The 16,503-nt window shown below is 42.3% G+C and overlaps 1 protein-coding gene across 1 annotated transcript in view; it reads right to left on the bottom strand.

Annotated features, from left to right (window-relative positions):
- Nucleotides 1-16,503, bottom strand: part of LOC121007987 (cytotoxic T-lymphocyte protein 4-like) — a 126,202-nt gene that overhangs the window by 16,661 nt on the left and 93,038 nt on the right. The window contains exon 4 of the mRNA XM_040440259.1: nucleotides 14,588-14,688. Coding sequence (XP_040296193.1) covers nucleotides 14,588-14,688 — 101 coding nt within the window. The remainder of the gene's footprint in view (nucleotides 1-14,587; nucleotides 14,689-16,503) is intronic.

A 16,503-nucleotide genomic window follows, 5' to 3' on the forward strand; every position in this document is an offset into this window, starting at 1 on the left:
ATGACATCAACACCCTATATTAGGTGTGCATAATTATTAGGCAACTTCCTTTCCTTTGGCAAAATGGGTCAAAAGAAGGACTTGACAGGCTCAGAAAAGTCAAAAATAGTGAGATATCTTGCAGAGGGATGCAGCACTCTTAAAATTGCAAAGCTTCTGAAGCGTGATCATCGAACAATCAAGCGTTTCATTCAAAATAGTCAACAGGGTCGCAAGAAGCGTGTGGAAAAACCAAGGCGCAAAATAACTGCCCATGAACTGAGAAAAGTCAAGCGTGCAGCTGCCAAGATGCCACTTGCCACCAGTTTGGCCATATTTCAGAGCTGCAACATCACTGGAGTGCCCAAAAGCACAAGGTGTGCAATACTCAGAGACATGGCCAAGGTAAGAAAGGCTGAAAGACGACCACCACTGAACAAGACATACAAGCTGAAACGTCAAGACTGGGCCAAGAAATATCTCAAGACTGATTTTTCTAAGGTTTTATGGACTGATGAAATGAGAGTGAGTCTTGATGGGCCAGATGGATGGGCCCGTGGCTGGATTGGTAAAGGGCAGAGAGCTCCAGTTCGACTCAGACATCAGCAAGGTGGAGGTGGAGTACTGGTTTGGGCTGGTATCATCAAAGATGAGCTTGTGGGGCCTTTTCGGGTTGAGGATGGAGTCAAGCTCAACTCCCAGTCCTACTGCCAGTTTCTGGAAGACACCTTCTTCAAGCAGTGGTACAGGAAGAAGTCTGCACCCTTCAAGAAAAACATGATTTCCATGCAGGACAATGCTCCATCACACGCGTCCAAGTACTCCACAGCGTGGCTGGCAAGAAAGGGTATAAAAGAAGAAAATCTAATGACATGGCCTCCTTGTTCACCTGATCTGAACCCCATTGAGAACCTGTGGTCCATCATCAAATGTGAGATTTACAAGGAGGGAAAATAGTACACCTCTCTGAACAGTGTCTGGGAGGCTGTGGTTGCTGCTGCACGCAATGTTGATGGTGAACAGATCAAAACACTGACAGAATCCATGGATGGCAGGCTTTTGAGTGTCCTTGCAAAGAAAGGTGGCTATATTGGTCACTGATTTGTTTTTGCTTTGTTTTTGAATGTCAGAAATGTATATTTGTGAATGTTGAGATGTTATATTGGTTTCACTGGTAAAAATAAATAATTGAAATGGGTATATATTTGTTTTTTGTTAAGTTGCCTAATAATTATGCACAGTAATAGTCACCTGCACACACAGATATCCCCCTAAAATAGCTAAAACTAAAAACAAACTAAAAACTACTTCCAAAAATATTCAGCTTTGATATTAATGAGTTTTTTGGGTTCATTGAGAACATGGTTGTTGTTCAATAATAAAATGAATCCTCAAAAATACAACTTGCCTAATAATTCTGCACTCCCTGTATATACTGTATAATAAAGTGCCAAGTGCAAATCATCTAATAATCATAAATCACATGTGATTGATAAATTGCCCTGTGCAATTAATATGATATGCTAAATCAAAGAGGGGGGAGGACGGACCAGGGTACACTAACCAGGTGTAGAGCGACATCAAGATCACCACCGCGCATGCCCGTGTTGCGTTCAATGCATACAATGCGTCACCACGCCAAACGTCAAATAGAGCATGCGCATACATGCCTGACAAACTCGTTGACCATACTCGTCGCATGCCCAGAACATCCTAAGACCTATCAAATCGCAAACTTACTAATTGGCCACATGTACATCGACTCATATAGGGGCACTAAGAGTCATAAAAAAAGGCAAATGACATTGCAGACTTAAAGAATAAGCGGACGCATGCTAACCAGAACTTATCCACTCATCCACTAAGTGAGGGATCATATGGATGTCCCCACGTTAATGGGGCATCCATAATCGTTCCCCCCTAACGTCCTACACGTCAATATAAGCCCTTGAGGGCTCTCCTCTCAATATTGTACAAAGGCAATACATAAACAAGTGATATTATTTGGTCCAGGAAATAGTGACACAACCTGGGTATATTGAGCAGAAGATACATGAAAAAAACTTTTGAACACTATTGTCGTACAAACATCTGGCAAGTGCCTCCATCATCCGTATTCATCCGATCCGTCTCCAGCACATCATCTGTAAAGAACCGGCTATTGACACTTTTATTGCTGCTGTTAGATCTGACATAGATGTACTTAAATCCACATATTCTGATACTAGTTTCAAATATCCTAATCTCACCTTGACAGAAGTTGAGGCACTTGTTCAAGTGAAAAATTACCGTAGTCTCACGGTTAAACCATCCGATAAGGGTGGGGCACTAGTAGTTATGGATACTCAGAAATATGTTGCAGAAATATTGAGACAACTCAGTGATTCTGATGTCTATTGTTCTATACAAACTGATCCCAAGTTTGACATTGCTAAGGTTATTACGTGTATTTTGTCTGATGCAGTAGTGGCTGGAACTATTGATTCTGATCTTGTTGATTATCTTATGGTGACACATCCTGTTACTCCGGTGATATATGTGTTACCTAAAATTCATAAATCTCTGATTGACCCTCCAGGACATCCCATTGTATCTGGATCTGACTCCATTTTCAGCCACATTGCTATCTTTCTTAATAAACTGTTGCACAGCTTTGCTATTGGTGGCAGTTCCTACATACAAGACTCTTCTGATTGTTTATGCAAATTGAAAAGGTTGATGTATCTGAAAGGGAGACAATTATTTTGGCCTCCTTTGATGTGACTTTTTGTACACCTCTATTGACCATCACAAGGGCATTCAAGCGATGTCTCGCATGTTGGCAATGTCCTCTTTTTCTTCACAGGCTGTTGACTTTGTCATAACTCTTTTGGATGTTATCTTGAAGTTCAATTACTTTTTATTTCAATATATATACTATATTCAAAAGCGGGGCGTGGCCATGGGGTGAAATGTGGCCCCGACTTACGCCAACATTTTCATGCGATGTTTTGAGGAGGATGTCGTCTGTGTGTCCCACCACTTCACACATGTTCTGAGGTGGTGGAGATACATAGACGACATCTTCCTCCTTTGGACTGGGACAGAGACTGATTTACTTGACTTCCATGGTTTTTTGAACGGTGTTGATAGTACATTACAATTCACATTGGTATATTCCAATACAGAGGTTCAATTTTTGGACACTACTGAGTCCTTCTCCGATGGTCAATTAAGCACGCAGCTTTATACAAAACCTACTGATGTTAATACAGTTTTGCGCTACAATAGTTGTTACCCAAGGAATATGGTCAGACATCTCCCTTAATCACAATTCATAAGAAAAAGACGTATTGTGTCTGATCAAAGTGCATTGGACACTACTTTGAATACAATGGTGGATAAATTCACACAGCGTGGCTATCCACAAAAATTATTACAATCGCTCAAGGACATGGCTTGCAAATTAGACAGACAAAGCACTTGCAATAGGTCTGAAATGCAGATGTCTAGAATTCCTTTTATCTCTACTTAATACTTCTGAATTGAGTACTGAGATCAGCAAAGTCATCAGACGTCATTGGAACATATTTGGTGGTTGTTACAGGAATGTTCCAGAGTTAAAATCTCCCCCTTGTTCTCATATCATAGGTCAAAAATTCTACGTGACTAGGGTTGAGCTGAACTTCGTTCGTACTGAACTTTAGGATTTCAGTAAAAGTTTGTGTTCGAGTTCGGTGTTCGGCGAGTTAATGGCGCTTTTTAAAAGGCTGCAGAGCAGCCAATCAACAGGCGTTTTACTTGTGTGCCCTTAGAAGCCATCACAGCATGCCTACTAATAGCATGGCTGTGATTGGCCAGTGCAGCATGTGACCCAGCCTCTATATAAGCTGGAGTCACGTAGCGCTGCACGTCACTCTGCTCTTACTAGTGTAAGATGCTGCTGCTGTGAAGGAGAGAATAGGAAAGAATCTGTTATCAGAAGTGCTTGTTAACTCTGCGATCTACAGCGATTTTGTTTTGTGGGTGCAGTGCACCATTTTTTTACCCTGTCCTGAGCCGAGTGATACAGAAAAATAACTTATATCCGTCTGTTAGTTAGGTGGGCGTCGGCGACCATTTTGTGCAAGTTCAGTGCACCAGCACAGCATATGTGCATTTGTGACAGTCAAATACAAGGTTTAAATACTGCAGTTATATTCAGTGTTAAAAAAAAACACCCTTTTTTTGCAAGACCCTAAAACTGAGGCCTTTGCTGCATTTGTCACAGTGAAATACAAGCTTTAAATACTGCAATTATATTCTGGGTTTAAAAAAACACCCTTTTTTTGCAAGACACTACATGTGGGGCCTTTGCTGCATTTGTCACAGTGAAATACAAGCTATAAATACTGCAATTATATTCTGGGTTTAAAAAACACCCATTTTTGGCAAGACCCTACATCTGGGGTCTTTGCTGCATTTCTGACAGTGAAATACTAGCTTTAAATACTGCAATTATATACTGGGTTTAAAAAAACACCCATTTTTTGTAAGACCCTACATCTGGGGCCTTTGCTGCATTTGTCACAGTGGAATACAAGCATTAAATACTGCAGTTTTATTCTGGGTTTAAAAATGCACAAATGTTTTGCAATACCCTACATCTGGGGCCTTTGCTGCATTTGTCACAGTGAAATACAAGCTTTAAACACAGCAATTATATTCTGGGTTTAAAAAAAAAAAAAACATTTTTGGCAGGACCCTACATCTGGGGCCTTTGCTGCATTTCTTAAAGTAAAATACAAGCTTTAAATACTGCAATTATATACTGGGTTAAAAAAACACCCATTTTGGGTAAGATAATACATTTGCGGCCTTTTCTGCATTTCTGGCAATCCAATACAAGTGTTAGATACTGCTGTTATATTCTGGGTTTAAAAAAACACCCATGTTTGCAATACCCTACATCTTGGGCCTTTGCTGCATTTGTCGCAGTGAAAAAAAAGCTTTAAATACTGCAATTATATTCTGGCAAGACCCTACATTTGGGGCCTTTGCTGAATTTCTGACAGTGAAATACAAACTTTAAATACTGCAATTATATACTGGGTTTTAAAAAATACCAATTTTGGGCATAATAATAAATTTGTTGCCTTTGTTGCATTTCTGGCAGTCCAATACAAGTGTTAATTACTGCTGTTATATTCTGGTTTTAAAAAAACACCCATTTTGGGCAAGATAATACATTTGCGGCCTTTGCTGCATTTGTCGTGGTCAAATACTGGCGTTAGATACTGCTTGTTCTGCTTCGCGTTATTGAACTGTTGTATAACACTAGTCAGACAGCTTAACAATAATTCAGAAGTCAAGAAACGTGAGACATCAGATCTGTATGTATTCTCTTTTCTGAATAACTTTGTAAAACTACAATATAAACATAAACAAAACATATGTGTCAGTACATTACATATAATACAGCAGCCTCACTCCATCAGTGAGAGTACTCACAGACAATTCCATCATTAGTCCAGGAATAGATCAAGAGCTCCTCTGCATGCAGCCTGCCACAACCAGGAGCAGTTATGAAATGGAGGAAATACAGTTCCAGGTTAAAGGTTACTGCCTCTGACAATACACTTCCTGTAAAGTTCTGGCGAAGTAGAAACTAACTTTGACCACTAGATGGCAGCAACGTCAAACATAACATTTCAGTATAATCTTTACAGCACATTACATCCATTTATTATGCACAAAATGAGCAGAACACTGCTGTTATATTTTGGTTTTAAAAAAACACCCATTTTGAGCAAGATAATACATTTGCGACCTTTGTTGCATTTGTGACAGTCACATACAAACTTTAAATACTTCTGTTATATTCTGGGTTTAAAAAACACACATTTTTTAAAAGACCTTACATCCGGGGCCTTTGCTGCATTTGTCACAGTCAAATACTAGCGTTAGATACTGCTGTTATATTCTGGTTTTAAAAAAACACCATTTTGGGCAAGACCCTACATTTGGGGCCTTTGCTGCATTTGTCACAGTCAAATACAACCAGTCAATACTGCAGTTACATTGTTGGTTGACAAATTAACATTTTCTGGGACAGTGAAGTAATTGTATAAAATTAGTCTGTCACACTGTTGTGTGACCTCAATAAATTTTTCCTCTTCATGACACCGTCACTGCCTTACTCTCAGTGAACTTAATTGTTGACTATTAGCGGTTACATTGTCGCCTGATATAAACAATCTGTTAGTTTGGTGGGTAAACGCAAAGAATGAGGAGGGCGTCAAATAAGGGACATGGCTCCAGTTGTGGTGCTGCTGGTGGATTTCCTGTTGCAGGGAGAGGACGTGGTGCCAGCTACACGCACAAGTGAAACACCTTCCTCAGGTGCGAGTAAGCGACAGAACCTTCAGCGTTATTTGGTAGGGCCTAATGTAGCTCTACGAATGGTGAGGCCAGAACAAGTACAGGAGATTGTAGATTGGGTGGCTGACAGTGCCTCCAGTTCCTTTCCATTGTCTCCCACCCAGTCTCCTGCTGAAAAACCAGAGTTGGCAAATGCAGTTTATGTCCATCAGTCCTTCACCTCACCCCCTTGCAAATCAGCCAAGCAGTCTGAGCCCCAAGTCATGGAGCAGTCTCTTCTGCTTTTTGATGACTCTGCTAGCAGGGTTTCCCAGGGTCATCCACATAGCCCTGCCCCAGAAGTGGAAGAGTGAGTGCACCGATGCCCAACCACTTATGTTTCAGGATAAGTACATGGGAGGATCACCGCAGCACGTCTCGGATGATGACGAAACACAGGTGCCAAGAGATATGGCTTTCAAAAGTGTGCAGACCGACAAGGGCAGGGGTGAAGACTGGTTGGAAGATGATGTGGAGGACGATGAGGTCTTGACCCCACATGGAATCAAGGTCATGCGAGTGTCCTGTCTAGCTTGGAGGAAGAGGCGGTGGTCGCACAGAGCCACCAGCACAGCAGAAGCATGGTGCAAAAGCGGAGCAGCCGTCCCCTAGACAGTACGCCTGCTACTGCCCACCTCAGCAAGGGACCGAGCACACCAAAGCCAGCTCTAAGGAGTACCCTGGCATGGCAGCTCTTCAGACAAGTGGGGGACAAAATCAGGTGTGCACTGCGCAACGCCATCTGTGGCAAGGTCCACCTAACTACGGATATGTGGACCAGAAAGCACGGTCAGGGACGTTATATCTCCCTAACAGCACACTGGGTAAATACAGTGGCGGCTTGGCCTAAGGCGGATAGCAGTTTGGCGCATGTCCTTCCGCCACCAAGGATTGCAGGGTGCTTCTCTTTGCCTCCTTTGGCTTCCTTCTCCTTCTCAGCTTCCTCATCCTCTACCGGCTCCTCATCCGGTCAGCGTAACACCTTCACCACCAACTTCAGCACAGCTAGGGGTAAACGATAGCAGTCAGTTTTAAAACTTATCTGTTTGGGGGACAAACCCCACACCGCGCAGGAGCTGTGGACGGGCATGGAACAACAGACCGATGAGTGGTTGGTGCTAGTGAGCCTCAAGTACGGCCTGGTGGTGTGCGATAATGGGCGAAATCTCGTAGCAGCTCTGGGACTAGCCGGTTTGATGCACATCCCTTGTCTGGCGCATGTGCTGAATTTGGTGGTACAGAGGTTCCTTAAAAATTTCCCCGATATGTCAGAGCTGCTGCAGAAAGTGTATGCCGTCTGTGCGCGCTTTCAGCGTTCTCACCCTGCTGCTGCTCACCTGTCAGCGCTGCAGCGTAACTTTGGCCTTCCCACTCACCGCCTCATATGCGACGTTCCCACAAGGTGGAACTCCACCTTGCACATGCTGGCCAGACTATGCGAGCAGCAGCAGGCGATAGTAGAGTTTCAGCTGCAGCACGCACGGGTGAGTCGCTCTGAGGAACAGCACCACTTCAAACCAATGAGTGGGCCTCCATGCGAGACCTGTGTGCTTTGATGCTCTGTTTCGAGTACTCCACCAACATGGCCAGTGCTGATGACGCTGTTCTCAGCGTTACTATCCCACTTCTATACCTCCTTGAAAAAACGATGGAAGAGGATGTGGCACTGGAGGAGGAGAAGGAAGAGGGATCATTTCATAGAGTTTCAGGCCAGTCATTCACAAGTGGCTCCGAGGGTGGGTTCCTGCACCCACAAACGCCAGGTACACAGCGCAGGACGAGCTGGAGGATATGGAGGAGGAGGATCCGTGTTCACAGCAGGCTGGCACCCAAACCAGCTCATGGCCATCACTGATGCATGGCTGGGGGGATACAGAGGACAGAGACGATACACCTCCCACAGAGGACAGCTTGTCGTTGCCTCTGGGCAGCCTAGCATACATGAGCGATTACATGCATGGCCGAAATGTGGAAAAGCTTTGTCAGCATGACACAACAACCAGCACCACCATCTGATATGGAACGTCTTAGCAGGAGGCAGAATTTCAGCAACATGGTGGAGCAGTATGTGTGCACACACCTACACGTACTGAATGATGGGTCTGCCCCCTTCAACTTCTGGGTCTCCAAATTGGGCACATGGCCTGAGCTTACCCTTTACGCCTTGGAGGTGCTGGCCTGCCCTGCAGCCAGTGTATTGTCAGAACATGTGTTTATCACGGCAGGGGGCGTTATCACAGACAAGCGCAGCCGCCTGGCCACAGCCAATGTGGACAAACTCACGTTCATTAAAATGAACCAGGCATGGATCCCACAGCACTTGTCCGTACCTTGTGCAAAATAGACATGTATACCGGCCTTACCCAGCCATTGTTATACTACAGCGCAATTGCTCATTGTTGTATTTTTGATATTTCACACTCTTTTGGGGTGTACCCTAATAAAAATAAAAATAAAAAACTGTGTTGGCTACCTTGTCCCCCTCCACCGCCGCTTCCACCTACACCGCTATGTCCACTGCCTCCTCAACCTCCTACTCTATATGGCCCTCCACCTCATAGATCAAGATAATTTATTTTTATTTTTATGTATTTTTTTTTTTTTAAGTCATTTCATACATTGTTGGGCTACATATCCCAAATTTTTGGCTGTGAGATACCCCTGCTCTACCTAGTAGACAGGGAAATTCATTTCACTAATTTGTCTGTTACATTGTCGGGTGAAATTCACCAATTTTTGGCTGTGATATACCCCTGCTCTACCTAGTAGACAGGTAAATACATTGCACTAATTTGTCTGTTAGGCTAATTTCACACTAGCGTTGTTTTAATCCGGCGTTCAATTCCGACACCGGAACTGCCCGCCGGATCCGGAAAAACGTGTGAAAACGGATTACATTTGAATCCTGATCAGGATTTTGATCACAATGAAAAAATGCATTGGAAAAAACGGATCCGCCATTTATGGACTTTAACTTTTTTTTCACATTTTTCGGGTTTAACATGCAAAAGCCTGATCCGTTTTGACTGAACACACAGTGCCAGATCCGGCGTTAATGCAAGTCAATGGGAAAAAGGCCTGATCCGGCGTTCAGTCAAAGTGTTCAGGCTTTTTGGCCGGAGGTAAAAATACTGCATGCTACGTTTTTCTGAAAAGCCTGATCAGTCAAAAAGACTGAACTGAAGACATCCTGATGCATCCTGAAGGACTGACTCTCCTTTCAGAATGCATGGGGATAAAACTGATCAGTTCTTTTCCGGATTTGAGCCCCTAGGACGGAACTCAACGCCGGAAAAGAAAAACGCTAGTGTGAAAGTACCCTTACATTGTCGGGTGAAATTCACCATTTTGCCGCAAAACTATGCCACAATTATGGTGTCAAACTTAAGCCAACCAATAGTTGGTATAGAGTCAGAGAAAAGTATCTATCCGAGCAACCCTCTTTTATATTTCTTAGTGTAAAAAGTAAGATGCTGAGGAAAAAATTCTAACCATTCATATTCCAAATATTTTAAATGCTGTCAATTTTCTCCCCGAAACTCAAACTCTCGACTTTTGCCATAATCTTTGGCTAGGTGTGAGCAGTGTTTTCCTTTCATAATGGTATGAAGCCTATTCTCTCATGGCAAAAGTAGAAGTTTTTACAGATTGGGGGGCTGACAGTGCCTACAGTTCCTTCGCATTGTCTCTCACCCAGTCCCCTGCTGAAAGATCAGAGTTGGCACCTACAGCCCATGGCCATCTGTCTTTCAACTCACCCCCTTGCAAATCATGCAAGCAGTCTGAGCCCCAAGTCATGCAGCAGTCTCTTCTGCTTTTTGATGACTCTGCTGGCAGGGTTTCTGTGTTTCAGGATGAGGATATTGGAAGACCACCGCAGCATGTTTCTGATGATGACAAAACACAGGTCCCAACTGCTGCGGCTTTCTGCAGTATGTCGACCGACAAGGAGGGCAGGGGTAAAGAGTGGGTGGAGGCTGATGTGGAGGATGATAAGATACTAGACCCCGAATGGAATCAAGGTCATTCGAGTGACCTGTCTAGTTCGGAGGAAGTGGCAGTGGTCGCACAGAGGCACCAGTACAGCAAAAGAGGGAGCAGGGAGCAAAAGCGTCTGTTACATTCTTGGGTGACATTTTACCATTTTTGCCGTGAATAAGCCCCTGCTCTGCATAGGTGACAGGGACATAAATAAAATAAAAATTGTCTGTTACATTGTCAGGTGACATTTTACCAATTTTGCCGTATACAAACCCCTGCTCTGCATAGGTGACAGGGACCAAATTTTTGTAAAATCATCTGTTCAATTGGTGGGTGACATGAACACAGTTTTGCCGTGAATAAACCCCTGCTCTGCATAGTTGACAGGGACCGAAATTTTTAAAGATCTTCTGTTCCATTGGTTGGTGACATTAACCCATTTTCGCCAATGAAAAACCCCTGCTCTGCATAGGTGACAAGGACTTAAATTTCTAAAATTCGTCTTTAATTGACGAGTGCCACCTCCTTTTATTCGATCCTTCCGCTTTAACAACTTGTCCCACATTTCAGCCATTGACCTCCCTTGGATGCGGTATCCCTTTCTCACGCTCCCTCTCCGGCGTGGAACCCTGATTTCGCCACTAACCGTGATCAACATGGTAGGCACAGAAAAGAACATTGAAAGTTGATAGAGAAGATATCCAATTGGAACGTGGACATCACGGAGACATGCGACATGGTGGAGCAGTATGTGTGCACACGCCCACACGTACTGATTGATGGGTCTGCCCCCTTCAACTTCTGGGTCTATAAATCGGGCACATGGCCTGAGCTTGCCCTTAACACCTTGGAGGTGCTGGCCTGCCCTGCAGCCAGTGTATTGTCTGAATGTTTGTTTAGCATGGCTGGAGGGGGTTATCGCAGGTTATATTTCCCAATTTTTTGTGCTCTACCCAAATTTAAACAGAAAAAAATTATTATAAAATAAAAAACAAAAACCAGTGTTGGCTACCTCCTCCTCCACCACCGCCGCTACCACCTACACCGCCACATCCACCGCCTTTTCAACCTCCTACTCCATATGTACCTCGTCCTCCTAGATCCAGCTTTTTTTTAAAATGTATTTTATGTTATTTTAAGTAACTTCCCTATCCACATTTGTTTGCAGAGCACTTGCCATGCTCTTAACCACATTTTTCGGCCATTTGGAGCCCTCTAGCCCTTTCCATTACATTTTTAGAGCCATTTTAGTGCTCAAAAGTTCGGGTCCCCATTGACTTCAACGGTGGTCAGGTTCGGGGTCAAGTTCGGATCCCGAACTTGAACTTTTTTGTGAAGTTCAGCCCAACCCGTCGAACCTAAACATCCAAGTGTCCGCTCAACTCTATGCTTGACCAATTAGTAAAAGCGGAAATTGGGTCTACTAAAACCATTAAACAGTCTACATTGACACAAGCTGGCCTGGGATGTTTTCCATGTCTTAGCTGTGTTAATTGCCATTACATAAGGAAAGGAAAATGTTTTATTCACCCCGTTTCGAGGGTTTCTTATCATATACATTTTCACCATAAGTGTGACTCTACCTTCGTTATTTATGCGCTTTCAAGCCCATGTAGATTATTGTATGTGGGTGAGACTTCTACGGACATGAAAACACGTCTCAATAATCATCGTTATTCGATATGCAAAAAAACACTTGATTTACCCGTTTCCAATCATTTTTGGGGTTTTAAACATACTGAAAATGAAATGACCTAAAGTGTGAATATGTTGAAGAAAAGGGAGTTATTCTGGATACACAAACTCAATTATTTGAAACCCTCTGGCCTTAATGTTGATTATAAATTTGGGGATTTATTGTGAGAGGTCAGCTTGCCCTTTGTCCCTTGGGGATCTATTTTCCTCATGTCTGTGTGTTAGGTAGTTTATTTTGGACAAATGATTACATTTTTGTAATCTTTACTAATTTATATTTTTCTTTACATATGATGTGCTGTAGACGGATGGGATGAATACGGATTATGGAGGCACTTGCCAGATGTTTGTGCGACAATAGTGTTCAAAAGTTTTTTTATGTATGATCTGCTCAATATACCCGGGTTGTGTCACTATTTCCTGGACCAAATAATATTACTTGTTTATGTATTGACTTTGTAAAATATTGAGAGGAGATGTTAGGGGGGAATGATTATGGATACCCCATTAACGTGGGGACATCCATATGATCCCTTGCTCAGTGGATGAGTGGATGCGTTCTGGTTAGCATGTGTCCGCTTATTCTTTAAGTCCGCAATGTCGTTTGCCCTTTTTATGACTCTTAGTGCCCCTATATGAGTCGATGTATATGTGGCCATTTAGTAAGTTGTCGATTTGATTGGTCTTAGGATGTTCTGGGCATGCGCCAGTTATTTACCTTTTCTAATATGGCCGACGAGTTTGTCAGGCATGTATGCGCATGCTCTATTTGCCGTTTGGCGTGGTGACGCATTGTATGCATTGAACGCAACCAGGGCATGCACGGTGGTGATCTTGATACGCCGAACTTGGCGAATATTATACACAATATCGCTCAACACCTGGTTAGTGTACCCTGGTCCATCCTTCTTCCTCTTTGATTTAGCATATCATATTAATTGCACATTGCACTTTATCAATCACGTGTGATTTATGATTATTAGATGATTTGCACTTGGCACTTTATTATATATACACAATATGAATTCAATGTATTTTGATATCATTTTAATTATTGATCCGGTGATTGCAAGTTTTTTTATGTATCAAATCATGTCTATTGCACTTTTATTCACTTTTGATGCGATTTTGTGCAATTTTTTTTATCAATTATGTGATAATGATATGTAATTAGGAGTTTTATTGGTTACACTATATGTACTGAGCACTTTGTCCATTTTCCTTGCTTAAGAAAGGCTCTATTGTTGAGCTCAAACGTCGCTGTACCACTTGGGTGAATAAACGGTTTCCTTTTTACCTTGGAGTTCTGCCCTTTTTTGCATTTTATACTTTGGGTATTTGCTTACTCCCATTGGGCTTTGCACCTATATATTACCTACATCTTTAGTCAGTGCTGCCATTTTTCTTCATATATAAATATATATATATATATATATATATATATATGGTTTCTTTTACATTTTTAGTTTTGGCACAATAATAATAGGCTTGATTAAAATAAAAAATATTTTTTGTGTCACTGCATTCTAAGACCATAAATCTTTGCTTGTTTTTGTTGGACAGATTGTAGTTTTTATTGGTATCAGTTTGGAATATATAGTATAATCTATTAACTCCTTAAGAATGCAGCATAGTTTGGCTTAGGGCTACTTCTAAGGGCATTATCTACGTTTTCCCGGCATTCAACCTTTTACCCCTATACAGAGATCTGGTCTCCTGCAGGGGAACCACCAGGCTGCTACCTCTTGGAGTACTCTCCATTAAATGGAAGCTGACCTGTTGCTCAGGCACCCTTCTACAGGGGAAGATGACCTAAACTGTCAGCACAAAATTCAGTGCAGTGTGAAGACAGCATGTTAAAAAGCAGGAAAAGCTGAGCAGATTGACGTACAGCATAGTTTTGTGGGTAAAGATTATGTAAAACTAATTTCTGACTTCAATTGGGGCTTTCTTATCAGTTATTGATTGCATTCCCTTTGTAAGTGTGTATTCATAGCTAGCTGTTTTAATGTATAAATTACAAGTTTTGCTGAATATTTTCACATCAAACTATATATCAAACTGCTCATGTCATTCTGCTCTATAAAATTCTGCCTGCAGATTGAATTGCATTTCTTGATGACAGGTTCTTTTTAAATACCATGGGAAGGCTAGTCATGATCTGGCAGACTACGACATGAACTGGCCCTTTAATAGCCAGAGGGAGTGCCTGCGCATCCTACAGACAGAGGCACTGTAGACAAGCAGAAGGCAGCAAACCAGTGTGGAGTGGATGGGGCAGCGCTACTCCAGTCGCCATGCCACCCAGGAAGGAGCAGAGAGACATCAGAGCAGAGGGTTGGGTAAGCGTTTCAGCAGCTGTCTCCACAGGGAGCAGGGAGATGCCATGGGTACAGACCGCTGATGTTACAAGAACCTTTAGAAAGTATTGTGCATTATGTTATTACTGTTATACAGTATTTTTACTCTTGATATTTGATGCTATCATAGTTTACTACTATAGCTTAAAACTTGCTTCATAATATAAAAACAATACAAATTCCTCATATCTTACCGCAGCGGCCATCTTGCATGAGGGACAGAAGCCATGTGCATATACTCGCTGTTATGGTCCTTTGTCAGCTCCATGTTTCTAGCATCACATTCTCTGCACTTCTGTCAAAAACAGAAATTAATAAATGATTATTATTAAATCTAAAAAACACACATTCCAGCTGAGAAAATTGACCAAACACAGGGCAAACGATTTCAGGATTTTAGATTGGATCCTATGATAAATCGTGTTTTGCTTCTTCCAATAGTCTACACATGTCCACTGTCAATCAATGCAGCCCACCAAAAATTATTCAGCATCACTGAGGCACATAAAGTGGATGATTCTGTATTACTGTACTTACAAAAGAGAATGATAGCCACATTTCAATTGACTGTAACTTGGCCACAGTTTTATAAATAGAAAAGCTGAAGGCTAGGCTGATAATAGTCTTTTCTGAGGATATCCCTGGATAACATGCGGATTCCCTGTAATACAGGCCTACGAGTTTGCATAGAGATGAGGGAAGTATTAAAATATTCGATTCAGCCCTTCTCCGCATTTTTCGAAAAAATTTGCTTAATTACGAATTCATTTATCATGAAGTGTATTAAATTAGGTCTATCCCGGCCCGAAGTTAGACTTTTAAAGAATGGATCCTGGTGTGTACGTCACTGTGCAGTGCAGCAACATGCATAGCTAGTCCTTTCTGGTAGTGAAACAGTTACTGTCAGAATGACAGGCAGGTCACATATATGGAAGCGCACAACATCATACAAGTCACCAACATTCCTAGCTAACCCCTAGCTAAAAAAAAGTCTACAGCATCCTTCTTTAAAGCAAAAGAAAAAAAAAGAAAGACTGTGCGCCCCTGTAGGAGCCGTGTCCAAATGACTCTTAAGTGGAACAAAATAAGGACATGGAGGCAGCACCAATAAAGTAGTGCCAGTGGAGAAAAAAAAGGTTCTTTTAATCCATGTTGTGGCAGTGCAAACACATGCGTTTGAATCCCTTCTGTTAACTGTAGAATGACTGTTCGTCATTATTAGGCAGTGTCGGACTGGGGTACTTAGGGCCCACCAGTGTAACTGATTCTGGGGGCCCACCTTAGGGCTCCTGCCCACTAACTTATTTTTTCTCCATGTCTGTACCGTACACTTCACTTCAATGGGGCCGTAAAAAAAAAAAAAAATACTCCATGTGCATTCATAGAAATGAATGGGTCCGCAATTCCGTTCCGCAAAATGCGGAATGGAATTGCGGATGTGTGAATGGAGCCTAAGTCAGAAACAAGACACATGCAGCGCACACCAATCACTCATTGGACACACGTGGCACACAAGAAACTTATACATTGCTCACATGCCACTGATGCATATTTCACATACTGCACATACACAACTGATACATAAAACATATATAGCACACACCAATCACACAAAGGAAACACGCTATGCACACACCAAGACATTTATTCCTAACCCTATTAAAATGTAACTGTCATGTTTTTATCAAAAAATATATTTTAGCATATGTTACTGCTGCAGCAGCATTATGCATAAAGCAATCTTTAGTTTCTTCACATACTACAGTTTTCCTTGAGTTTTCCCCATAGTTATGGCTCTTTAAACATTTACAATATAAGGACCTTCTCAAGATGGCTCCTCTGCCAGTTCTCTGAGACCAAAACTGCTTTCCCTCACTCACATACACACTTGCTGTAGCCAGCAGCTCCCTGCCAGCCAATCAGATTGGATTACTGAGAGACACGCCTCCTCCCTCTGAAGTCTAATGCAGGCATGCAGTGTCAAGGACCCCCCCCCCCCCCCAACAGTTTTTTAAGGGAGCAGTGGAAAGGGACAGGGGACATTAATAAAAGCTGTTATTATAAGGTAATTACAGATCTTTTGACAGTCATTGATAGACTAACTCAGATC

Source organism: Bufo bufo, chromosome 7 (assembly GCF_905171765.1).
Source record: "Bufo bufo chromosome 7, aBufBuf1.1, whole genome shotgun sequence".
NCBI lineage: Eukaryota > Metazoa > Chordata > Amphibia > Anura > Bufonidae > Bufo > Bufo bufo.